General features: G+C 44.0%; 3 protein-coding genes across 3 annotated transcripts in view; 2 read left to right on the forward strand and 1 right to left on the reverse strand.

The window, feature by feature from the left end:
• LOC117052602 (E3 ISG15--protein ligase HERC5-like) overlaps positions 1-24,751 on the reverse strand; it is a 30,332-nt gene that overhangs the window by 4,320 nt on the left and 1,261 nt on the right. The window contains exons 2-19 of the mRNA XM_033159571.1: positions 22,940-23,072; positions 22,642-22,718; positions 20,402-20,623; positions 18,256-18,347; positions 17,592-17,722; positions 17,101-17,234; positions 15,896-15,972; positions 14,384-14,487; positions 13,701-13,760; positions 12,911-13,013; positions 11,548-11,731; positions 10,235-10,407; positions 8,919-9,053; positions 8,730-8,834; positions 3,315-3,458; positions 2,170-2,336; positions 1,289-1,355; positions 501-583 (exon numbers count right to left, since the gene is read on the reverse strand). Coding sequence (XP_033015462.1) covers positions 501-583; positions 1,289-1,355; positions 2,170-2,336; positions 3,315-3,458; positions 8,730-8,834; positions 8,919-9,053; positions 10,235-10,407; positions 11,548-11,731; positions 12,911-13,013; positions 13,701-13,760; positions 14,384-14,487; positions 15,896-15,972; positions 17,101-17,234; positions 17,592-17,722; positions 18,256-18,347; positions 20,402-20,623; positions 22,642-22,718; positions 22,940-23,072 — 2,191 coding nt within the window. The remainder of the gene's footprint in view (positions 1-500; positions 584-1,288; positions 1,356-2,169; positions 2,337-3,314; positions 3,459-8,729; positions 8,835-8,918; positions 9,054-10,234; positions 10,408-11,547; positions 11,732-12,910; positions 13,014-13,700; positions 13,761-14,383; positions 14,488-15,895; positions 15,973-17,100; positions 17,235-17,591; positions 17,723-18,255; positions 18,348-20,401; positions 20,624-22,641; positions 22,719-22,939; positions 23,073-24,751) is intronic.
• On the forward strand, positions 5,874-7,473 carry PYURF (PIGY upstream reading frame). Its single transcript, XM_033160607.1, has 2 exons — positions 5,874-6,100; positions 7,303-7,473. Exons 1-2 carry the CDS (start codon positions 5,889-5,891, stop codon positions 7,442-7,444), a joined length of 354 nt encoding a protein of 117 aa, XP_033016498.1. The 5' UTR covers positions 5,874-5,888; the 3' UTR covers positions 7,445-7,473.
• On the forward strand, positions 7,457-7,725 carry PIGY (phosphatidylinositol glycan anchor biosynthesis class Y). The gene has a single exon (XM_033160608.1). It carries the CDS (start codon positions 7,488-7,490, stop codon positions 7,701-7,703), a length of 216 nt encoding a protein of 71 aa, XP_033016499.1. The 5' UTR covers positions 7,457-7,487; the 3' UTR covers positions 7,704-7,725.

The raw sequence follows: 24,751 nt of genomic DNA on the forward strand, positions 1-24,751 counted from the left end.
TCTTTCCCCCTCTCCCAACCAAAGATCCAAGTTAGCCACTGACTTTGCTGAAACAAAGCTTTGACCCCTGAAAGGTATCTAAGAGCAATTATGTTGTTGTATGGCATCGACAAATGTCTGGTTTCCAGTTACGGGGGAGCATTGGTGGAAAGGTAGGAGGGTGCTTAACCAGTCCCGAGCTCGCAGATTCTCCCCTGCAAATCCCCCAACACAGCTGGCAGCCAGTCTCACTAGTGATTTTGGAGGGGTTTGGATTTTGGAGGGGTGGAAGGAGACATACCAGCAGGAGCATTTTCAGGGGTGGAAATCAATGAAGAAGGGAAGGGTTGAGCAACAAACACACACCCAGATTCATTCTGGCCACCTCCAGATAACCCTCCATTAGCATTATAAGGGAAATACAGGATTGAGAACCCAGAGCTTTCATTGCAGCACATAGTTCTGTCCAAATATAACTGATTAAAAATAGGGTGGGGTGGAGAGGACTTAGCAAATCTTGCCTGTTGTACTTGGTAACCGGGACGTTAGCACCATTTTCTTTCAATTCAACATCAACTATGGATCCATCATGTTCTTCTGTTATCTAAATAGGGATACAACAAACAAACAAAAAGATATTATGATGTGTCGTTAAGCCATTCCGTTCTTTTTTTCAGAAGGCTGGAGGCTGTGTAAAGGCATGTAAGCAGTTTGTGCTTCTCCTGCATTGGGTTGCCTGGGAATGAAAGTCATCTTCTGAAAGGTGGCAACCGAAAGGAGGGCTTTGTTTGTGGTGGCACCCTCGTTCTGGAATTCCATGCCCAAGCATCTCAGGACCATTGTTACTGTCTTCTAGGCAGAAGATGTGGCAACCTGCAACCCTTGGGCTAATCTCGTAATGGGAAAGGGAGTGACAGAGATAGAAAAGCGGGTAGAAGAAATAGAGAAAAGTGGGTAGCCATCTAACTTTTAGCTCCCAATAGATTATGACACTCAATAGCAAAATCTAGTGATCTGAGCTTTTAATTGACACCCGCAACCTTTATCCTGTAAAGCTGGGTTTCACAGAAAGTGTTCTACCGTTCTGTTTTAGTACCGTTAGATTATAGGTGCTTTTACTGTTATGATTTGCAATGTTTATTGCATGGTTTGTATGTTTCAGAGTGGGAAAGTAGGGTCAATTTTTGTTGTTGTTGTTAATGGATGAAAAAAACTATCCATTCAGCCACAAAAAAGGAAATGTGCTTGCTCGCGTGTGCATGGGAGAAACATAGGGAGGGACTGTTAGAAGATTATCAACATCTCTTACTGTGAAATCCAACATCATGTTTTCAATGACATCTTCATAATCTTCATCCAAGACTGCCTGAAGCATACTAATGGGTAAAAGAGAAAAGGGGAAATACAATGGTTCCAATCCTAAATGTATTTGCCGACATATACTCTGACTGATTTGAAGGGAATTTCTAGCACAATCCTAACCATGCCTCAGGGATGCAGGTGGGGCTGTGGTCTAAACCACAGAGCCTAGGGCTTGCCAACCAGGTCGGCAGTTCGAATCCCCACGACGGGCTGAGCTCCCGTTGCTCGGTCCCAGCTCCTGCCAACCTAGCAGTTCGAAAGCAAGTCAAAGTGCAAGTAGATAAATAGGTACCGCTCTGGCGGGAAGGTAAACAGCGTTTCCGTGCGCTGCTCTGGTTCACCAAAAGCTGCTTAGTCATGACCCAGAAGCTGTACGCTGGCTCTCTCGGCCAATAAAGCGAGATGAGCGCCACAACACGAGTTGCCCATGACTGGACCTAATAGTCAGGGGTCCCTTTACCCTTTACCTTTAACCATGCCTCCTGAAGCGTCCTACTGAATTTGCCCTCCCAGGTAAATGGGTTTTGGATTGCAGCCCTCCAAATAAGCGAGTTTAAAACTGCAGCTGTAGTCTTTGTCCTGTCCCACTATGCAAGAGGATTTTTAACATATAAGGTCTATCTAACCCAAGAGTGATTAACCCATGTCCTTCCTGATGCTAATGGTCAATCCTGGTCATTGGTCATGCTGGCTGGGCTGGAGTCCAACAACCTCTGAAGGAACACAGGATAGTCACCCCTGGAGTAAACCCTGCAATTCCGACAATGAAACAAGGAAGGGTACTTCTTCACAATGCTAATTCACATGGGCATGCAGAATATTCCATACCTTCCTACCACAGGAGAGAGCTCTTTTAAATCTTCCAGGGTTGGCTGAATGTTTGCCATCTTCTTGAACAGAGCAAGGGGAAAAGGGAAAGGAGCTATCTTCAGATTATAGAGAGCTTTCCCAAACAGCTTCCCAATTAGAAAATATATGTCTTTCTGTGCTGGTACCTAATTTGAAAAAATATATATACACATGTATTGGAAAATGCAGATAAGGTTAGGGATGGGGAACCTATATCCCCACAGATGGTGTGGGCCGCTCCAAATCCCATCAGCCCCATCTAACATGGCCAATGGTTGAGGATGATGATGATGATGAAGAAGAGTTTGGATTTGATATCCCGCTTTATCACTACCCTTAGGAGTCTCAAAGCGGCTAACATTCTCCTTTCCCTTCCTCCCCCACAACAAGCACTCTGTGAGGTGAGTGGGGCTGAGAGACTTCAAAGAAGTGTGACTAGCCCAAGGTCACCCAGCAGCTGCATGTGGAGGAGCGGGGAAGCGAACCCGGTTCCCCAGATTACGAGACTACCGCTCTTAACCACTACACCACACTGGCTCCACTCTGGATGAGACCTGACTTGCATCCCTGGAACTAGATGCCACTGAGAAGTAGCTATGGAAGCAGCTGGGCTCATAATATCATGCCTAGTTTGGATTTGTGTGCAACACTGGTGCTTTAAAATTTGGATCCTGTACGGACGCAATCCCTTTGCATATGCCCTCGTTTGACAATGACATACTATATGGTAATACAGGCTAGGTGATAAACTGCAGTTCAGAAAAGAAAAGTTGACTTAGGAAGCCAATTATAAGAGAAGCATTATTCTTTCCGCCTTGTGATGGCCTGAAAAGTGGTAGCAAATTTAGGAGGGATATATCTATTAAAGGCGATTGTTTATCTTAGCTAAATGGAAGCTCCGCTGACAGGGGCAGTATATCTCTAAGTACCAGATGTAGGAACTAATAACAAGGAATGGCTATTGCCTTCAAGCCCTACTCGTGAGGCCCCAGAGGCATCTGCATAGCCGTTGCTAGAAACACAGTTCTCAAATAGATGGGCCTTGAGATACGATCCTGCAGAAAAATTCTACGTTGGGGACGCAACATAAATGAAGCACATCATGGAAATGCAACCATACATACCTGGTGGGAGAACCAAATCAGATGTGATTCTTCGAAGTGCCTGAATACCTGTTCTGCTGGAGCACAAAGTTCCCTACTGATGATGGTGAAGAACTCTTGGCATGGCCCACCATCGTCAATCCCTGCTTCACCTACAAAAAGCACCTGGAGCGGGGTGGGGGGGTGGGGGGTGGAGCCAGCAAATTATTTATAGGCAATTTGTAGCAGAGGTTCTCTTACAAAGACTGAGTGTGGTCAATGTTTCTTTGCTGAATTCAAGTAGCACTAACCGTTTTATGTGGTCCATCACAATTAGTTCCTCTTTTATTTATCGTCTTACGCACAAACACACACACACACCTCTCAAGGCAATGTACAAGATGCAATAAACCAGTAAAAAGAAAAAAGAAACCCACTAAAAACACAGAAAACTGCATTTAAAAAAAATACAAAGTAGACACCCATTGCAGAAGCCCATTCATCCAGCTGTGAAAGCAGACCAGGTTAAAAATTATTCAATTGCTTCTTCCAACTCCACAATTCTATGATTCTGGGAAGTGCAGAAAGTGGGCACCTGTTGTATCTCAACAGGAATGCCAGAAACCAGGGTGGATAAAATTCAATGATTTAAAATAAATAAATAAATAAATAATCGGATATTTTGAAATAAAATGCTTTTTTGTGAAAATATATTACCATCCAAAGGTTATTCAATCATGAAATAAAGATTGGGTTTTTTTAATTATGTAGAATAAGGCTGTATATGTTTAATTTTTTTGGTAAATAAATTCCATTAATCCATTCACAATGTCATTTATGCTCTTCCAGAGGTTTTTGTATGTTTATTGGGCAGTTTCTCTGCCTACAAGATATTATCACAGATGCTTTGTTTACTTTTGCAGTTCTCAAAACTGAATTTGACTCAACAGAGATCACATGCCTCTTCTTCACAGCAAAAATGTTATAACATGAACAGAGTTGAGGAAAAAGAGCTTAATCCTATTGTTCTACAAACCTATGAATACAGAATCAACCCCTTCAGTGTTAAGTTTCAAGAAGTTCAGTGAATAGAATAGAAACAATATTTTTCTGATTGTTTGGAGTGGAATGGATCTAATAAATCTATCTAAATTGTTATTATTAAGGTAATGATTATTTTTCTCCTTCCAAAGTACAACAGAAAAGTTGTCCAAATATGAATGATTAACCTATTAAACTGGGGATAAAAAAAAACTAATGTGAAAAGTTGTTATTCTAAAAATCTTCATCTACAGTACTTGCATATTAAAGTTATACCAGCAAGAATTAGTCTTTATGTAGAAAACTGTGATTTAAATCAAGCCTTACTGACTAGTGATTTAAATCGTGATTTAAATCAAATCCACCCTGCCAGAAGCACTGGAAGCCTGGGCTACTGAAAGCTTTAGATTGCAAGTGAAGCTGCCACACAGACTGCAGTGACCTGCTGAGTATGCAAGGGATAAGGTTTGCGTAAATAATCTGGTCCTGGCCCGTACAGGGCCTTCTGAGTTTGGGTGAACATCCTTGAACTTCACCTGGCAGCCTGAACAAATCCCATGAGCAAGGTGTTATATGTTGGCAGTTGTTTGCCTGCACAGGCATGGTAGCTGCCACGTTCTGCAGCAGCTGTGGGAATTGGGATTCAGCCACATCTGGAGGGACACTACTTCCCCATCCATGGATTAAATCAATTTTGCATAAATTGTGCTATCTGATCGTACAAAGGTTTACTCAGAATAAGCCCCACTCATATTGGAAGGACTTGCTCCCATGTAAAGCTGCAATCCTTGGCTCTAGCTACTCCCCAGCCTCTTAAAGTACCATGCAACCCAATTCTAGGTTTGTTTACACAGAAATAATAAGTCCCCCTCTCTTCATTCATTTTGAAGTAAGGTTGCAATGCCCTGCACACCTGGGAGAAAGTCCCATTTAAATCAGTGGGGCTAACTTTGGAAGGAACAAGCCTAGGATCTGCCACGTTTATGCAGAAGGATTACAGCGGCGCCCCAGTCGAATGCATGTACGTTTACTCAGAAGTTCCAGGGGGTTCAAAGGGGCTTCCTGAAAAGCAAGCCCGCGTTGGGATTTGCAGCCACGATCCCCTGCGCGCGTCTTACTCCAAGTCAAAAGTCAACGAAGCTTTCTTGCAAGTATACACAAAAATGCAGCAGCCACGACCCCCAACATGCATCTTACTCTAAGTCAAGGAAGCTTTCTTGCAAGCAAATGCACAAATGCAGCAGCCACGATCCCCAGCATGCATCTTACTCCAAGTCAAGGAAACTTTCTTGCAAGCAAATGCACAAATGCCTAGCGCTTTACTCTGAAGCGCGCCCTCTACAAAAGTTTCAACAGTTTTCTACCGTGCCGAGTATGCAGTCCTTAAGCACCACCTAGCAGTTGAGCGATCGACTACGAGGAACCTACTACGCAGACTCCCTCTCTCTCCCTATGTGACAACAGCAGCAGCGATCGCCTGACCCAGGAAACGATCTTGCCCAAGCCGGATTCCCTTCCTGGCTGGCCTCGGCGCTGCAGAGACGGAAGCGCAGCGTTAGGGCGCAGCTGCAGATCATGCAAGCCCTGCCCGGGCTCCGGCTTGTGACTCGCCTTCCGCGCTGGGGGAAGGCGGCACCGGCGAGAGACGCGGCCCGGCGCGCGTGGTGTTCCGCGGCAGAGCGCGAGGACAAGGCGGGCGGCGCCGGCGCCCAAGGACAGCAGCCCCCGCCCTTCGACCCTCGCCTGTTGGAGATCCTCGCGTGCCCCTTGTCCAAGAAGCCGCTCAGGTGAGCCGGCTGCCTTTGCATTTATCTCCATACCTCTTTTTCTGCAAAAGGCCTTTGTAATTCTGCTTTCAGACGTTCTTGCAACACGGGTCCCACTCTTAAATTTAAAACCCGTGTCGCCAACAGCTGCCCTTCTCCGCTTGCTTGCTTCCCTTTCCGACTTGCCCTCGCCTCCTTTTTATTACTTTCTTATTTATTAGACTTAATTGGCCGCCCTTCATCACAAGATCTCAGGGCGGTTTCTGCAAAACTGCTATTTCTTGGTATAAATTTCTCGCGCGCCTTTGGCTTAAATGTTATCTCTCTCTCTCTCGCGCGCGCGCGCGCACACACACACATATTGAAAGACGCAGTTAAGATACTGCACTTTAAGAAGGTCGTAGCGTTTCACAGACGCCATCTTGCTGCAAGTCCTTACAACAGCCCTGTAGGGTAGGCCAGCATTATTTATCTCCATATTGCAGGTGGAGAACTGAGGCCAAGAGATAATAGTTTTTTTAAGGTCAGGAGCTTCTCCGGAATTCCTTTAGGATGAGATGACTAAGGGTAAGGTTTCCTGAGAGGTAACTTAATTCTCTGCAGTGTGACACCACGAGATGGTGACATGCCTATTCTAGAACATTCAGTGGGCGCATGGCAACGGGGAGGGCCAACCGATGTGACCTGCATCCTTCTGAAAGTGCAGAGTCAGAATACACTCCAGAAATCTCAGCATCATACAGTGGTGTTCTTCGGCAAACCTCCTCGTACCCCCATATTTTTGGGGGGGAGGAGCCTTCAGCAAATACACCAGTGCAGAAAATGTTCTTATAAGGTGTGAAATTGTAAGCCGCTGGCATACCAAACATGATGATCGCGACATATCGGAATAATAAGTTGCCCATTATGCGTTCTTTCTATTAGCATTTGCCGTTATTATTATCTGTTTTTAGGCACCAGGCAAAAATGTTTTTATTCACCCAAGCTTTGGGACCTTAATTTTCTGGTTATATTTTAGTGGGATGGGGTTGTGTTGGATCATTCTCACATCTATATCTATATCTATATGTCTAGATAGATAGATAATTGGTGAGCATTTTAGGTTGTTGTTACTCATTTTTAATTTTTGTTTTGAGTTCGCCGTTCTGTAAATAATAGTAATATACTTTACACCAGTGAAAGCAGTAAGTCTGACCTATGCAGTATTTGCTTATATTTACTAGGTATGAAGAATCCACCAATGAACTAATTAATGAAGAGCTGGGTATTGCCTACCCCATCACTGATGGCATTCCTAATATGATACCCCAGGCTGCAAGGATGATTGGCAAAGAGAAGCGGGAAGAGGAGCCCGGGCAGACCTAGACGATTATCTTTGGACATAAAGACAAGCGCAAGCGAAGGAAGAATGTTCCTGTCGCTCCCTACGATGACCGTGCTCGTCCCACTCTTGTCTTTAGCGGGTCTGTTTTACTCGGCCAGCGTGGACGAAAACTTTCCCCAGGGCTGCACTAGCACAACCAGCTTGTGTTTCTACAGCCTGCTACTTCCAGTTACGATCCCAGTTTACGTGTTCTTCCACCTTTGGACCTGGATGGGCCTTAAACTCTTTCGCCACAACTAGGTTAGGCTCGGAAGTGCGTCGGGCCTCTTCGGGAGCGGGTGTCGAATAAAGAATGTAGTTTTGGCTTCCTTTATCCACGGCTAATGTTTTGTTCCAAGGCTCTGAAATGATCAGCTAGGAGCAGTGTGCGCTAAGCTTGCTTGGATAAGGTTTAAATGACGGTCAGAACATTGCACACTAAGTTAGCCGATGAAGCAGTTAAGGGAGCGATGCAGGGAAGCCCTGTGTCAACAGCATCTCGTACACATACACAACAGGACAGCTACTGTAGGGGTCGGCTTGTGTGAATGCAGGAGAACAGGAGACGCAGTCATGCATCCTTTAATGTTCACATGTTACCTAATGCTGACAAGCAGTGCATTGCTTAGAGTGTGCTGTAGATGCAAAACATTTCTGTGGCAGAAGGGCCTTGCATGCAGGAATTAGATACTGTAAGATACGGCTCCAGGTGTGTCAACTCTTGAATTCTCAGGTTATTGTCTTATCTAATAGAAAACATGGTGATAATGGCTAAGGCTCGGGGGTTTCTCTCACTCTTAAAAGCTGTGCTGTTGTCACACACGCATCTTTGGAATCATGCATGCAGCAGAGTTGAGATTCTGACACCTGGGCTAGAGTAGAATAAAATGACATTGAATAGCAGGTAAAGTACCTGTGAAAACAAATGCACTGCTTAATATTGTACTTTGAGCTTGCTTTAAAGAAGGCTGCCTGTCTTTTTATTCTATTTATGTATACAATAACCCCTGACTAACCACTCAGTTTTCTTAGTGATCACTTGTGCATATTCTATGATGAAACTGCAATGCTTCTTTATACCTGTTGGCTAAAGTCCACTGTTCTGTTCCCATAGAAGTACCGTAGCTTAGTGACCCAACAAGGTGCGAATGTATTGCCCACATGGATCTCACCTCTAAAAATCTACCGGTAGGAGTGTGTATGCAGTCTTTTGTTCATAAATACTCACAATGCACCTAAATGAATGTTCCACAGTCATGAGTATAGGTATGAAATTTGGTTTCTTACCCTAAGGGCTTGGTCATCTGTGTTTGCATTTCTTAAACACTGCCAGGTATCCTGTACCAGATGTTGTCTCCTTACCAGTAGTTCACTGGCCATGCCAGAATTTGCCTATGAGGATACAAACGTTGGTGTTACTAGCTATTAGTGTTTCGCAACTCTACATGCTACATAATATTTTTGGGGTGTGCATACCATCAGCCTTAGAGCGCAGCATTCTGCTTGAAACAGGATAACCTTAACTTCCATCTCAAAGATAAAAGGGAACGTGGTGAGTTCTCTGATCGACTGAAATGACACAGAGAAGTAATTTACAGCATGAGATAAAAGTATTTAAACATCGGTATGAAGAAAGTGGGGAATATGGAAAAATGGCTCGATCCAAATGCTATGTGAAGATTAAATACATTTTGTTACAAATGTAAATTTTTGCTCTTTTCAAAAAAGCACCTGCCAGTTACTGGTTTTTTAAAAATATAACTTCCCAGTGAGGATGAAAAGAATGTAAAAGAAGTTTGCTTTAATCGGAGAGAGATTATCCTTTTTCTATACGCTGGAAAACAACTTGGAAATGGCAAGAGTAACTGAGGATTGTCACAACACTGGAATGTTAAATTACCTCAAATAGGTGGAGATCCAGCATTTTTTTCACTTCAGGGATATGAAAGTTGCTTTCCTGGATTCTGAAGCTTCTGCAATTTACCTGCATTTGTAAATATAGGGTTAAAAACCAAAATTAGCCAATTACAAAAGAATGACACCATAACTTGGTAGCATCAATTAATACAAAAATAAAACCAGCTAACCAACTCATAAGAATATAGCAAATACTGCAATATATATGGATGTTGTGAGCTTTGTAGGGAGATTCAAAGAGTTGGTGCAGCTATTGGGAAGACTTTAGTTCCAAGTCCAACCAATATACCGCCAAAAGAGTAGATTTTCACACCCTGAGCAAGGATTCCCCTGCTGAACTCAGATTTCACATTTCCAAGGTGGTGGACGAAGTTTCTGCCCCACCTCAAGACTTCCTGGTAGCAGCTGGTTACTGAATTGAGTAGCCACCATGCAGAAGCTTATTTTGAGGAAGACCCTCTTGGCTTTTTAAAGACCTAGAGACTGTTCTACACATGCCACACCATGTCTTATTAGTAGGAAAGTTGAAAGACTTTGCTGCTATACTTCCTAATGGAGAGGTATGCCATAGAGATTCAGGATGCGGTCCTCAGCCTCCTCTGCTTCGACCATGGGGAAAGGAAAGTACAGTGAGGTGCCAAGCAAATCGCCCATCAATTTACAATGTTTAGGCAGCAGTGTGTATCGTAAGAATGCAGGAAGCTGTCTTATACTCAGACTATGTTTGCTTCAACATTGACCAGCAGGCAGCATCTCCACGATTCCAGACAGGATCTCCCAACCTGGGAGCCTAACACTGGGACCATTTACATCTTTACATTTACAGCTGGTCCCTTCAACAGATCTCTCATGTGACCCCCTCACGCCTTCCTTACCTCGTAAAGCATTCGGAGGACGTAGAGAGGCCAAATGAAGTCCACATCTTGGAGTGTCTTCTCGGAACATCTTGTACTTTCAATGACAGAAGATAGCTTGGCACTGGCAAGCCTCTGATAAATGCTCACCAGATCCTTGAAGAAGGCAATTTCTAGGTTGGCCCACAAAGATTCTGTAAAGAAATAAACTCTTGTTGTCTTATTCCTAGACCACCCTTCCTCCCAGAGTGGTTTACAGCGCAGTCAAATACCTAAATACAACAATAACTAAATAAAAAAAAAACATTAAAAACCACCTGCTTATACCAACCACCAAATCACTTCCATGATGCAGCAGACAAAAAACAAACAAAAAACCCCAAAACTATAAAATGGCACAGAATTTCCTTCAGACTCCGAAAGACAAAGAACAGGTGTGTCTTTAGACAATGCCAAACCATGGAAAGGGACAAGTATTGCCCCCGCCCCACCCCTAGACCAATGCATTCTGAAACAAGTTTTTGATGATAACACATTAGTGGTAAATTTATTCTGCTTTAGCTTGTTCTGAGGTGTTGCCACAGTGCTAGCGCTCTCTGGAGAGATTGCAGAACAGCAAAAGCAGTAGAAAAAAACAAACCATTTGTGGTTTGAAAAAGTTATGGGATTTTAACAGGAAGTTATAGGGTATGCACTGATGGGAAATGAAGAAGCATGGCCATTCTGAAACTCTTTGCAGGCGCAAGCGGTATTGAAAGTAGGCATGCATATGACCTCCCTGACAGCATCACGAATGCACAATACAAAGGGCATCTTGAGGGCATGTGGTTCCACAGGGAGGGAATTCCACAAATGGGGTGATACCACAGAGAAGGCCCTGCCTACACAGTAGGCCATGCCCATTGGTGGGGCCACAAGCAAGATCTCAGGGCTCTGGAGATCTCAGGGCTCTGGAGAGGTACGTACTGGAGGCTGGTGCCCATTGGGACTGGCAGGGCGAAAGGCAGGGAGCCCAAACAGTAGTTGGAGCCAGGGCCAACTTTTTTTGGTTCTGTCTGCATCCCAGCTGAGTTCTACAAGGGCAACGCTGAAGCTTAAGATTGGGTGCTGCTCACTCCTCAACTTCCAGAAGCCCACTTACTCAAGACCCTTTCAGAGTGCGCTTAGAACAGGGATGGAGAACCTGTAGCCTCCAGATGTTGGATTGTAGCCCCAAGCATCCTTGAGCACTGGCCTGGCTGGGGCTGATGGGAGGTGCAGCCCATCAACATGCTCCCCACCTCTGGAATGAAGCGAAGTTACCAAGCCACGCCCTCTTAGTGAACCCGCCTCACCAAGCAATTGCTTCTCTTTCTGTGGGCAACGCCATATGGCTTGTGCCAGTTGAAGGAGGAGATGATCTGACCGGCTGTCCTCCCGCCGTAAGAGTATGGGCACAATGAGGAAGACTCTAAGCGCTTCAGGTGAGCCAGGGAAGTAAAGGACAGACTGCAGGAGATTCTTTAGGGCATTTATCACCTTGAAGAGACGAAGGAAGAATATAAAAGTAAAATGCTTACTTTCTTGTAGTAAGTTTAGTTCAACAGAATGAAGGAAACAAACTTCATTTTCCTTCAGCATAAACTACCGGAGGTAGACCCAGGAGTCTTTGGTGCACCATTCCAGCTGGATAGCTCAGCTGGTTAGAACGTGGTGCTGATAATGCCAAGGTTGCAGGTTTGATCCCCGTATGGGACAGCTGCATATTCCTGCATTGCAGGGGGTCCAACTCTGCAATTCTATGGTTCCATGTCATAGTCTTCAGTAACTTCAGCCTGAGAAACAGCAAAACTCAGAGACCAGTAAGGGGATATTTTGCTTTTCCAGGTCATTTTGCTGCCAGCCTGAAAGATGATATTCTTCACCAAAGGGTTTTCAAAGGGAGACCTAGAACTCCTCAAGAAGTTCGATTCTATTAGTTACAGGTAGGTAGCCGTGTTGTTTTGCCGTAGTCGAAACAAAATAAAAAATAAAAAAATCTTCAGAAGTGTGCATGCACACGAAAGCTCATACCAATAACAAACTTAGTTGGTCTCTAAAGTGCTACTGGAAGGATTTTTTAATTTTTTATTTTGTTTCGATTCTATTAGTTTAGGGTTGGATTGAGACAATGGTTTTTTGTCCCAATGCAGGTATATTAACACAGCAAAGCTAGGATGACTGTGCTGGCTGCCACCAACTACTGCTGCTGTGAATGATCACTGTGTGTACCTTCTATAAATGTAAGCTTACACAAAATTATTGGAGACCGTACTTTTTGTATTTCATGGATATTTGGCCCCAGCTCTTACCATTATTTTTCTTGTGTGTGTGTGTACGCGCGCTCCATGTTGACTAGCCCTGTCCTAGACAAGCTTCCCCAACATGGTGCCCTCAAGATGTTGCCAGGCTACAATTCCCATCATCCCAGACCACTGGCCATGCTGGCTGGGCCCATGGGAGTCATATTCTAAAACATCTGGAAGCGCCAGGCTGAAGAAGGCTGTCCTAGAACTAACCCAATACTATCCTACATCCCAAAATTGTTGTGAAAACCTTAGTAATAGTGGTTTCCTTGTATATAAGTAGGCTTGTCTGCTCTTGCATTATTTATTTGGAAACTACTGCCTTTGGATAAAAATCAAGAAACACTGTTTGCCTCTGCATTCTGTATCTTACCACTGTGAAGACTTTAGGCTTAGTAGAAATCTTCTCATGGAAAAGTAACACAGCGGACATGTCCACAGCCGCAACCTCCAGAGATGTCCTGAAATGTTTCGCTCTGCTGGAAAGAAACAGGCAGATCACAATCACAATCCCTTCCCTTGTTTGTGGAAATCTGCAAACTGCGTAAACTTTCAGCTATATGTGGGTGTGAATATCTGAAAGGGGCTCTAGTTAGCTTTGTGTTTAGCACATTCTCCCTAGTTTATAAATTTTGATCTGGGTGGCTTTAAGAGAGATTTAGACACAATTCATGGAGGAGAGGAATATTGATGGCTAAAGGTAAAAGTAAAGGGACCCCTGACCATTAGGTCCAGTCGCGGACGACTCTGGGGTTGCGGTGTTCATCTCGCTTTACTGGCCGAGGGAGCTGGCGTACAGCTTCCGGGTCATGTGGCCAGCATGACTAAGTTGCTTCTGCCAAATCAGAGCAGCACACGGAAACGCCGTTTACCTTCCCGCCGGAGCGGTACCTATTTATCTACTTGCACTTTGATGTGCTTTTGAACTGCTAGGTTGGCAGGAGCAGAGAACGAGCAACGGTAGCTCACCCCGTCACTGGAATTCAAACCGCCGACCTTCTGATCGGCAAGCCCTAGGCTCTGTGGTTTAACCCACAGTGCCACCCATGTCCCTACTAGCCATAATTTCTATGTTCTACCTTCACTGTTGAAGGCATTATGCCTCTGAATGCCAGTTGCTGAGAATTGTCCTTACAACTGGTCCTCAAATGAGTGCCATTTACCTCTTTTCCACGAAGCTTCCGTTGATGCAAGCTGCTGAGGAGAAGATCAACTTTATATCCCTGTTTGTTGGAAAGGAAGAAAGTGATCCCTCAGACTTTGCTTTGAGAAACAGAGGTACAACTGGACGAAGGACATCTGATTTAAGTTTTAAACCTCCTGATGAGTCCCTGCTTTGCAGGACAAGTATTCGCCCTCTCTCCCCCAGCTATAGTGAGAAATACAATGCTGAAATTTTCAAAATGGCAGGGGAGGTGCCACAGCAGCATGAACATGCAGGGAGATTATTTGACACCTGTTATACCATACTTTCCAGGGCATTTCCCATCACTTTCTTTACTGTTTGCTTTTTGAGAAAATGGGTTTGTTGTGCAGGAGTGCCGAGTCCATTTTCATTCTGATCAAAGCTCACCCACAAAACAGCAACTGTCTGGAAGTTTCCCCGACAGACTACATCCTTCACCCCAGCGTATTGTGCAATGATGATATAATGCATAAAACCTGCCTTTTAAATTGGGATTTCTAAGGATAAATTCACCAAGTTTAAACTGAGACCTTCGAACGAATCTTTTAAAAGTTAACTATGGCTAGATTCCTGCACTTGCTGCATAGTGTGTGTGTGTGTGTGTGTGTGTGTGTGAGAGAGAGAGAGAGAGAGAGAGAGAGAGAGAGAGAGTTTACTTACTGTTTCATAGTGTGCCAGCAATTGGGATCTGAATTAGAAATCCACTTATCTGTCTTTTCCTCCTCCACTCTGGCAATCATTCGGTTTAAATTTGTATATGAATTCTGTGCCAAATAAGACAAAAAACATGAAATTCTCTCAGAAGCCTAGTAAGAGGTCTTCTCTGGGGATCTGTCATTGGGCCAGAGTCCCACAGGAAATAGCGACTGGGTGAATGTGTGAGAATCTGTGTCTCTCCTTGCATGTGGGCAATGCAACTGGGATAGTGTAAAAATCATGGCATTAGAACAAAGTGAAAAGCTAGCCTTTAAAATGCACTGTAGAAATTAGGGCAGTTGTCCTCCTTTGAGGAAGGACAGTAACTCAGTGACAGAACACATTTTTTGTTGTTGTTTTTTTGCATGCAAAAGGTTCCTGGTTCAATCCCTAGTGACTCCAGGTAAGGCTGGAAAGGGTTCTTGCCTGATTGACTGTCAGTGGCTCTGTCTGTCAACAATACCGAGTTAGATGGAACAACAGTCTGGCTTTGTAGAAAGCAGCTTCCTACATTCCCTCAAAATTGCTCTTTGGCTGCAGGCAGACCAGAGTTTCCCAATACTGGGTATACTATACTCAGTAGCTGGGGAAATACAATTGTTGCTTCAGATGGAAAATGTGATTCTTCCCTCCGATATTGCATTTGTAGAATTTTTGTATGTAGAATGTGGTTGGATCAATGCCAGAGACATCTCTTGGGTAATGGATGTTGCCAACTATGTGATCAGGGACAAGCAACACAACTTTAGCTCCTCTCCACTCTCACATCAGTGTCCGATAAGTTTATTTCTGTGCCTGGGTGTTCCCCCACTGTCACATCAAGAAGTGTGCATGCACACGAAAGCTCATACCAAGAACAAACTTAGTTGGTCTCTAAGGTGTTACTGGAAGGATTTTGTTTTTGTTTTTGTTTTGGTAAAGCAGTAAGTTAGTCTTCAACAACAACAACAACAACATTATAGAACCATTTACAGAATACATTATTATTGTTATTGCTATTGCTATTATTAAAATAAGGGCTGTCATATGAAGGACAAGACGTGGTGAGACAGCAGTATGCCAGTTGTCTGGATAACCAATAAGATGTTTTGGAACCCTGGATACAACTCTGGGTCCCGATGCAAACAGCTGGCAAAGCAGCGTTTCCTACAGAGCCTAGAGTCTTGGACAAATGTTCCCCTTTTCTAATGGCAAGGCTGGCACTGGATGGGATCAAAGCAGAGGAGAGAAACATGCAGCTCTTCAGATGTTGTTGGACCACAACTCCCATCATTCCCTGGCCATGCTGAATGGGACTAATGGGAGTTGATGCCCAACAACATCTGGAGAACCAAAGCTTCCCCATCCCTAGATTAAAGGATGGTTTGTATTTTTTTGGTAACTATACACAAGCAACCACAACCATAATTCTGGCATTTGCAATTATGCACAACATTCTTTTTGTGATCCTCAATAAGATCCTCAAATTTTGCTTACCTTTTCCTTTAAAAGAAGTACAATACTTTGGTTCTCTCCAGCGATGATTTTAATCAGCTCCTCTGATGTGTTCCCTACTGTGACAGATCATAAAGAAGCCATCCATTCAAGTAGCCACCCGTTATTGTTAAGAACTCTTCCATCTGCAACTTGGTACTGTATATAGAAGTTTGGCTAGGAAATCTAGCATAGCTAAGTACAGCGAGGAGAGAGCTCACACTGTGTCATCTGAATTTAGTTGTATAAACCATGCACCACCATAAACAGCTATTTATAACACATTTGGACAGAAAGGAAAAGCTTGTCCATTAAAACTGACAATTATAGAAGCAAGTAAAAGAGATGGAGGAGCTTCCAGGTGGCTGTTTATTGTGGGAGTAGTGCTCTGTATGCAATGCATGCAAATTTCTTGCAGCATCAATACAACATCATGGGCATCAATATGCCAGTCCAAGGGAAACCAGACAATCCATTTGCATAATAATAATAATAATAATAATAATAATAATAATAATAATAATAATAATTTATTTATACCCCGCCAGCGGCTTCCAACAAAATATTAAAATGCAATAATCCATCAAATATTAAAAGCTTCCCTAAACAACCACATGTTTGTAATATTAAGCCCAGAGCCTATGTTTAACCACTAGGGACTCAGCTATGCAGCTGCAAATAAAACATTTTAAATGTGTTGTAAAGTGCAGTATACAAATGTGACACTAGATGGGTACAGTGAGCTATGGCAAATTCAATGTATTTTTCAAAACCTTTTTTTTTTAAAAAAAAAAAAAAGCATTTTCACAGCGTTTTTTTATGTGTGTGTAGATTCCACTTATGTGAACAGGCTGGCAAAGCTATAGGGGTGGCAAAATTAGAAGGGTAGTAAAATTCAAAAGCTACCATTAAAATTTTGCCCTGAGGGCCACTCCCTGCTTCCTGCTCCAGTAGGGTGTTGTCCTGCTATTGTTAGGTGCAACTGCCCCATTTACCCGTTCCCCATAGTCACCCCAATGGCTCTGCACTTGGTTACCATCAGGGAAAGAGGAAATGAAGAGGGACTTCTTCTCCCTGGGCTCAGAAGATGATGAGTAGCAGCAGCTACTGCTTTTATTGTAATTTACAGGTGGTTCTTAAATTTGGAATTTGCTTAATTTGCACATGGACACAAAGTTCTGCTTATGGAAACAATAAGCATGATTTACCCCTGCTGAATTTTCTGCCAATAGGAAGAGGTATCAGTCGGTCACATTTTTCCCCCTCTCCAAGCTGCCCTTCTGCTCCAGATCCAAATGAGTAGATTTCTCCCAGGTCCGCGATGTAGACAAGAGTATGAGACCTGTTCACAGAATTAAAGTCGATTAGGTGCAGCAGTGCCACTGACTCAAGTTGAACCCAGCGATTGCTTTTAATTTCCCCACTACCTTTGCTTTGGGGCAGTCATTTTTGATTGGTAGCAATTCCTGATTGGGGGCCAAACCCTGCATACTGCCCCACACTTGGGGCTGAGCTTCCCCCACCCTGAATTAATGCTTCATGTTCTTCCACCACTCCTCAATAACCAACCAGCTATTTCAAAACCCCACAGAGGCATCTCGCTTTAAAAATTTGCCAAACACAAATTGGCATCAGAAGGCAGAGAAGCATTTGCCTGACCGCAGCTGATAGAACATTATCTCCATAAAACATGCCATACCTTCCGCAGGCCACCTGAGACACCCGAGCACCAAACAGCTCAGCTACAAGTCGTGGTAACAGCTCATTGCGCCTAGAGTTGTGGCCAAGCTGTCCACAGCTGCCATCTCCAAAGGTGCAGACTAGTCCATCCTTGGTGGGAAAGGGGGGGGGGGAGAGAGAGAGAGAGAGAGAGAGAGAGAGAGAGAGAGAGAGAGAGAGAGAGAGAGAGAGAGAGAGAGAGAGAGTAGAGATGCATCAGCATAAACATATCTTGTTTACAAAGCTTGGGATAAGAAAGTTTTGCACGAAGGTGGGCAAGGCAGTTGGATGAAGTCAAACTGTTATGTTAGCAGCACTGGGGCAGAAGCCTGGGCAATGTCTATGGAGGTCCTGGGCTGCCCAGATGACAGGATGGTGTGGTCCAAAGGAAAGTGTTTGGCACTAGCTTGGCTGCAGGAGTTGCCAGAAGGAGATGTGCAAGCAAGGCACCACCCAACCATCATAGGGACTCCAATCCAGATCTGTGTAGGGTTTATTCCTTAGCTTTTTCTTCTCCCGGAGATGTGCCACAAACAACTTCTTTTTTTTTTTAAGGTAACCTCTCAGAGATGAATCAGATAGCGGGTGTAAAGGAGACATGAAAACAGCGGAAACTAAATTAAAACAACCGTAAGTAGACAAACCTTTGAGAGAACAGCGGTATGCTCCCCGCCACACGAAACAAACGCTGTCTTCTCATGCTCTAAGGCCTTCACGATTGTCGGGGAGCATCTGTCTGAAACAGGAACAAAAAGTGAAATGGAACCAGTTTTGAGAAGGTGTCAAGAGATCCTTTCAAAGAGGGTTGGAGAACCTCAGGCTCCTCGGGCCTCTCTTGTGCAGCCCTTGAGATGTTCCTCAGACCACACCTGCTTCTCTTCAGGCCACACTTTTGTTCAAGTCTGGTAGCTTGGGCTCCACTCCCTCAGATGCTTTCACTTGGTTGGAATGTGGCCTTGGACTGCGATAACGCATCTTGCTTGACTGAATGTGGGATGGAACGGTCTGGGTGGGTCTGGGTGTAGAAACCTCTTGACTTTTGCATGCATGGAATATAGCCGACTGCACAAACGTTAAGTCCTGTACATTGCTCCACCCAACTACCACTGGCAAGCAGCCCCCAGGAGGTTCCCAAAAGGAAATGTGGCCCTTGGGCTGAAAAAGCTCCCCCTCCCTGCTCTTAAAGGGGGGGGAGTCAGATTTCATAATAACCCCTTCCCATAGCTGGAAATACTTTACTTGCCTATATATACAAAATGGGATTCCTTGAGAAATGTTTTATTTGCATTCTAAATTTCGCGAACCTAAGGCATACCTGAAAACTAAGCTGAGTTTTAAAAGTGCGGAGGAATGATGAACTAGCTCTTAGTGTTCCTTTGTTTAGTGCAGTTAGATAGCTGAGGGCGTATGGACACTTACCTTTCCTCTCTGCTTTAAATCTCCATGTCTGAGAGCACTTGTTTTTTTGTTTTTGCTCTAGAGCTTTCCCTGTGAAAAACTGCTTTAAAAAAAAAAAACTGAATCGGAGCAAACAGCAGTCCACGCGAAATCGAAATCTCTGCTTGTTGCACTTCAGCATTAAAGAGCGGGGGGGGGGGGGTTGTGGGGAAAGCTCCAGGGCAGGGGGGGGGGAAGCACTTAGACATGGAATTTTAAGACCAGTGGCTAGAAAATGCAGAGAAAAATGGTGAGCATGGATGAACAAAACTGTAGCAAAGCTGTAACACTGCACCACCACGTGGCAAAACCTGAAATCTCCTTAAACCTGAATTCTGAAAGTTTATTGCAGAAATCCACGGCATCTCCAAGGTTCTAGGGAGCAGAACCAGAGAAATATGCCTAAGATCTCTCTTGGCTGCTATGAGCCACAAAAGACAGGCTAGGTGGGCCAGTGACCTGTTTCGTATACAGTCGTACCTTGGAAGTAGAGCAGAATCCGTTCCGGAAGTCCATTGGACTTCCAAAACATTTGGAAACCAAAGTGTGGCTTCTGATTAGCTGCAGGAAGGTCCTGCAGCCAATCAGAAGCTGCGGAAGCCCCGTCAGATGTTCGGCTTCCTAAAATAGTTTGCAAACCGGAACAGTCACTTCCAGGTTTGCAGCTTTCAGGAGCCAAAACGTTCGAGAGCTAAGCTGTTTGAAAACCAAGGTACAACTGTATTTGCATATACTGTAGCTATTTATTTGTTTAATGTATTTGTATCTCACTTTTCTCCCAAGGCAGCGTGCAATGTTTAAAAATATCTTTATGAAATACAAAGTAATGAAACGTTTAGTTAAAAACAATGGCTAAAACACAGCATTGAAGTACAGTACACTTTGCCCTGACAGCAGCCTGGTCGTCAGAATCACCTGCACCTTAGTTTTCAAATGGCTACGTCTGAATAAGCTCTTAACCTCTTGGCAGAAGGACAGCAAAGAGGGAGCCAGTCGAGCTTCTCGGAGGAGAGAATTCCACAATCTGGGAGCAGCCACACTAAAGTCTCCTTCTTGTGTCACCACCAACTGGGCTTCTGATGTTGATGGGACCGGGAGCAGGGGCTCACCGAAAAAATCTTAACATCCAGGTAGGTTTGTAGCAGTGTTTCTCAAACTTGGGGCCCCCAGCTGTTGTTGGACTACAACGCCCATCATCCCTGACCACTGGGATGATGGGAATTGTAGTCCAACAACAGCTGGGGGCCCTAAGTTTGAGAAAAACACTGGTAGGGATATGTGGTCTTCCAGGTAGCCTGGGCCCTAGCCATATAGGCCCAGCATTTCATAAATATTCCTCAGATTCCACCTTACCTTCTGTATCTCCAAGGCCCAGCTGTCCAAAAGCATTCTTTCCCCAAGAATAGACAGTTCCAAACACAGAGAGGGCGATGCTGTGAGCAGATCCAGCTGCAATCTTGGCCAAAGGGATGCCTTCGAGCTCCTGCACAAGTTGCGGTTCCTTAATGAGGTTGATCTCCCATCCCGCTGCAACCTGGCCATAGTCGTTCTGACCCCAGGCAAAGAGCTCTCCTCCTTAACCCAACATACAAAAGGAAGTACAACATATGTATTTGCCATATATATATATATATATATATGGACAATCAGGGGTGGGGGAGCACCATTTGTCCTGGGACTCAGGCAGGCTCAAAGGGGCATCAAATTGTTCATTTTTTGGCATTTGGTAAGCTTTGCAATGTGCTTGTATGAGCACCAGGGCAAAACCCTCTTGCCTTAGAGCTGCAAAGTAATGCATTTCCATAGAATGAGACTGGAAAAATCATAAATCATTTCACACACACACACACACTTTGGTATTTTGGGTCTCAAAAGCTGGAAGTGGTCTGGGCCACTCTACAGGTAGATCTCTGAGATGGCATATACAGTGCTATTTTTCTTTTAAAAATGTTTAGGGGTGCTCCCATTTTCCTACTCATATTAAAATACTGCCCCTCAATGCAGACTTAGATTCACAAAATGTTTAGGGGTATGCGTACCCCTGCGTCCCCCCAGAAAAAAGCACCCACTAAACCCTACCTAGAGACTAAGGTCCACACCAGAGAAGCTTTTAATGTTTAATAGATTATTGTATTTTAACATTCTGCTGGAAGCCGCCCAGAGTGACGGGAAACCCAGCCAGATGGGCGGGGTATGAATAAATTATTATTATTATTATTATTATTATTATTATTATTATTATTATTATTATTACCTCAGAGCCAAATTACACATTATGTTAGTTATGGATCTATGCTTTTAAATGCTGGGCGGGGATTGGAGGGGGGGAATTCAGGCAAATTGTCAGTATGGACCCCAGGATGGGAGAGTTTCACGAGGCTTTAACCCTTTAACATACCCACCCTCTGTGGTCCTGATCCAGTTTGGGGACTCTGTAGCTGCAATTTGTGTGGGGTAGGAAACCCCCCCAGCCTCTCAGGTGGGTGCCATTGCCATTCTAAGAGAACGTAGGAGATGTTCACAGTGAGTTCCAGCACCTCTTTTTCTAGAAAAATAAAACGGGGGGGGGGGAGTTTTCCCCCTATGCAAATTTTAGGGGTCGGGCCCTCAATACAAATCAGAAGAAGCCTAGGAGGGAGGGGGACAATTAATTAATGACTCACTGACTTTACACTTTTTTACCAATCCGAGTAAGACCCCTGCACTTATATGTGCTAATGTAACATCTGGTTTGGCCCTGGGTATAGGGCAGAGAGGAACAGAGGAACAGCTAGTTGCTAGGGGAGATACAAGCCCACCCACTTGCCCTCTTCTATGTCTATCTCACCCCTTCCTCCAAGGAGCTCTGGGGAGTATGTGTGCATCATATTTTGTTCCCAAGGTAGGTGAAACGGAGAGGTCATGATGTGCTCCCACTACACAGAACTTTATTGAAACTGTGTACCATTCAGAAAGCAGCTCACAAGGAATAGTTGGGATTAATGATTTCCCACATCAAAATCGCCAGCAGCCCTTTGGCCTGATCAGGGTATGATTTGTTGATGTCTGGGCTCCTGGAACACAAGAACAGCCTGCAGGATCAGGCCCATCTAGTCCAGCATCCTGTTCTCACAGTGGCCAACCAGACGCCTGTGGGAAAGCCACAAGCTCCCTGCGCTTGCAGCTGATTTTTCTTCTTTAGTCACATTCCTTGTCTGTTTCAAGGATTTAATTTTTTTAGCTGATGGCTTTGCAAAAGTTGGTGTAAGCTACCCTGGGGTATGTCAGCTGGGATGGAAAAGAAGAGTATACAGTGGTATCTCAAGTTACAAATGCACCTCAGGTTACAAACACTTCAGGTTACAAACTCCGCTAACCTGGAAGAGTTACCTCGAGTTGAGAACTTTGCCCCAGGATGAGAACCGAAATTGTGTGCTGGCAGCGTAGCGGCAGCAAGAGGCCCCATTAGCGAAAGCACGCCTCTAGTTAAGAACAGTTTCACGTTAAGAACGGACCTCCGGAACGAATTAAGTTCATAACTAGAGGCACCACTGTATCTGTTTAAAAAAACAACAGCAACAACCCAAGGAAGCTGTATGAGAATTGTTCAATACCTTTTGATAATGCCAGGGAATGATGGTCACCACATGCGATTTGGACGATGCGTTTGTCTCCCAATTCTTTCAATAACCTGTTTTCAAAAAGCAAATAGAAACAGTGCCAATCAAATAAAGACACTTCTCATGTATAATCCAAGCAAGTATTTCAAGTGTAAACATGCGTTATTGAGATGTGTGGATCACAAACGAATTATTTTTTAAATATATACATATATAATTGTGCTGCTTTCAAAAAAAAAAAAAAAAACAACAACCCAACAACACTCCAGTCAGCCAAGGTCAGGTTTCCTACCTGGGCTTTGAATGAACACCTCTGGATGCAATACTGTGCTCAGAAAGTTTTCCTTCTGATGAGAGAATGAGCAGGTGAGATGCTTCACCGTCTAGCAAATCTACCTTGGCTCCCTTGTTTAACTTGATACGCTCTGGAAGATCGAACAAGATAAGCACAGAAATTGCTTTTATGCATAATCACACTTAAAGTAGTGGTGGTTGGTGTTCAGCGGGACTGACAATGTGGAAACAAGGACATCAGAGCATAAGACGATCAATGGTCTGTCCAGCATCCTTTTCTCACAGTGACCTCCCAGACACTCCTCCCTTCCTGTGGTTTCCAGGAACATGATATTCAGAAGCAATACTGCCTCCCATTGTGGAGACACAGCATAGCCATCCTGGCTAGTAGCCATGGGCAGCCTTGTCCCCTGTAAATTTGTCCAATACTCTTTTAAAGCCATCCACGTGGACCACCATCCCTGCCTCCTGTGGCAGTGAGTTCCATAGTTTAACTAGGTGTTCATAGTCTTTGCCATTGTTCCACCTTCTGACTATGCAGGGTGGAAGCACTTGCTCAGTTCCACATGGGCAACACTGAGACGAAGGATATGTTCACATTACCACTTGCTCCCCGTACAGGAATCTCCCGTTGTAGTTTTTTTTAAATAGCATTCTCAAGATGTCAGCCTCAATCCATATTGACCCTGCAATTCCTTGACAAATACTGCTTGCTCTGGTGCTTTCCCCCTCAAAACAAATCTATGCATTAATTATGCACAGTATGAAGAAGTACCATTTTTAAATTTTTTTAAAAAAAACCCTTTGGGAAAAAAACTAAGAGGGGACACCCAAAAACTGACTAACATTGAGGGGTGTACAGAGAAAAAGAACGAGGAGGCTAGAAATCTGAACAGAAGCACTCCACACAACAACATTATGTTGCAGCTCCCAGTACTTTTCTCAATTGTCCATTCAGACATAAATTTGACCCTTTCTTCCAATATGGAAAATGAATTGAAAGACACTAGGATAATTGATTTTTTAAATAATAATAATAATAATAATAATAATAATAATAATAAGGGCTTAATAAAGGTAAAGGGACCCCTGACCATTAGGTCCAGTCATGTCCAACTGTGGGGTTGCGGCGCTCATGTGTTACTGGCCGAGGGAGCCGGCGTACAGCTTCCGGGTCATGTGGCCAGCATGACTAAGCCGCTTCTGGCGAACCAGAGCAGCGCACGGAAACGCCATTTACCTTCCTGCCGGAGTGGTACCTATTTATCTACTTGCACTTTGATGGGCTTTCGAACTGCTAGGTGGGCAGGAGCTGGGACCGAACAACGGGAGCTCACCCTATCATGGGGATTCGAACCGCCGACCTTCTAATCGGCAAGCCCTAGGCTCTGTGGTTTAACCCACAGCGCCACCCGCGTCCCCTTAATACTTAACACTTAGATTTTATTTTGTTAACATTCAATACAATTAGCTTTAAGCAATTTAAGCTTCCTATATTTCCATTGTGGCTGTTCTAGCTAAGGGCCTAGTCTGTTTTCTTTCTTTCTTTCTTTCTTTCTTTCTTTCTTTCTTTCTTTCTTTCTTTCTTTCTTTCTTTCTTTCTTTCTTTCTTTCTTTCTTTCTTTCTTTCTTTCTGTAAAAAACAACAACAACCCTTATTTGCACAAGCCAGTGGATGATGACATGAGTTGGGACATTTGCTGTGACTCCAGAATAGAAAGTGAAACTGGTGCTGATGTAAACCACATATTGCAGATGACAGGAATGAAATGATAGGATGTCGTGGGGAAAAAGAAACCTGAGAAGGGCT

Source organism: Lacerta agilis, chromosome 9 (genome assembly GCF_009819535.1).
Source record: "Lacerta agilis isolate rLacAgi1 chromosome 9, rLacAgi1.pri, whole genome shotgun sequence".
NCBI classification, from domain to species: Eukaryota; Metazoa; Chordata; class Lepidosauria; order Squamata; family Lacertidae; genus Lacerta; species Lacerta agilis.

Bases quoted from the DNA above. Each gene is read 5' to 3' on its own strand.
- PYURF (XM_033160607.1), top strand. From the start codon at position 5,889: ATGCAAGCCCTGCCCGGGCTCCGGCTTGTGACTCGCCTTCCGCGCTGG. The intron at 6,101-7,302 runs GTGAGCCGGCTG...TATATTTACTAG, and splicing joins TTGTCCAAGAAGCCGCTCAG to GTATGAAGAATCCACCAATG.
- PIGY (XM_033160608.1), top strand. From the start codon at position 7,488: ATGTTCCTGTCGCTCCCTACGATGACCGTGCTCGTCCCACTCTTGTCT.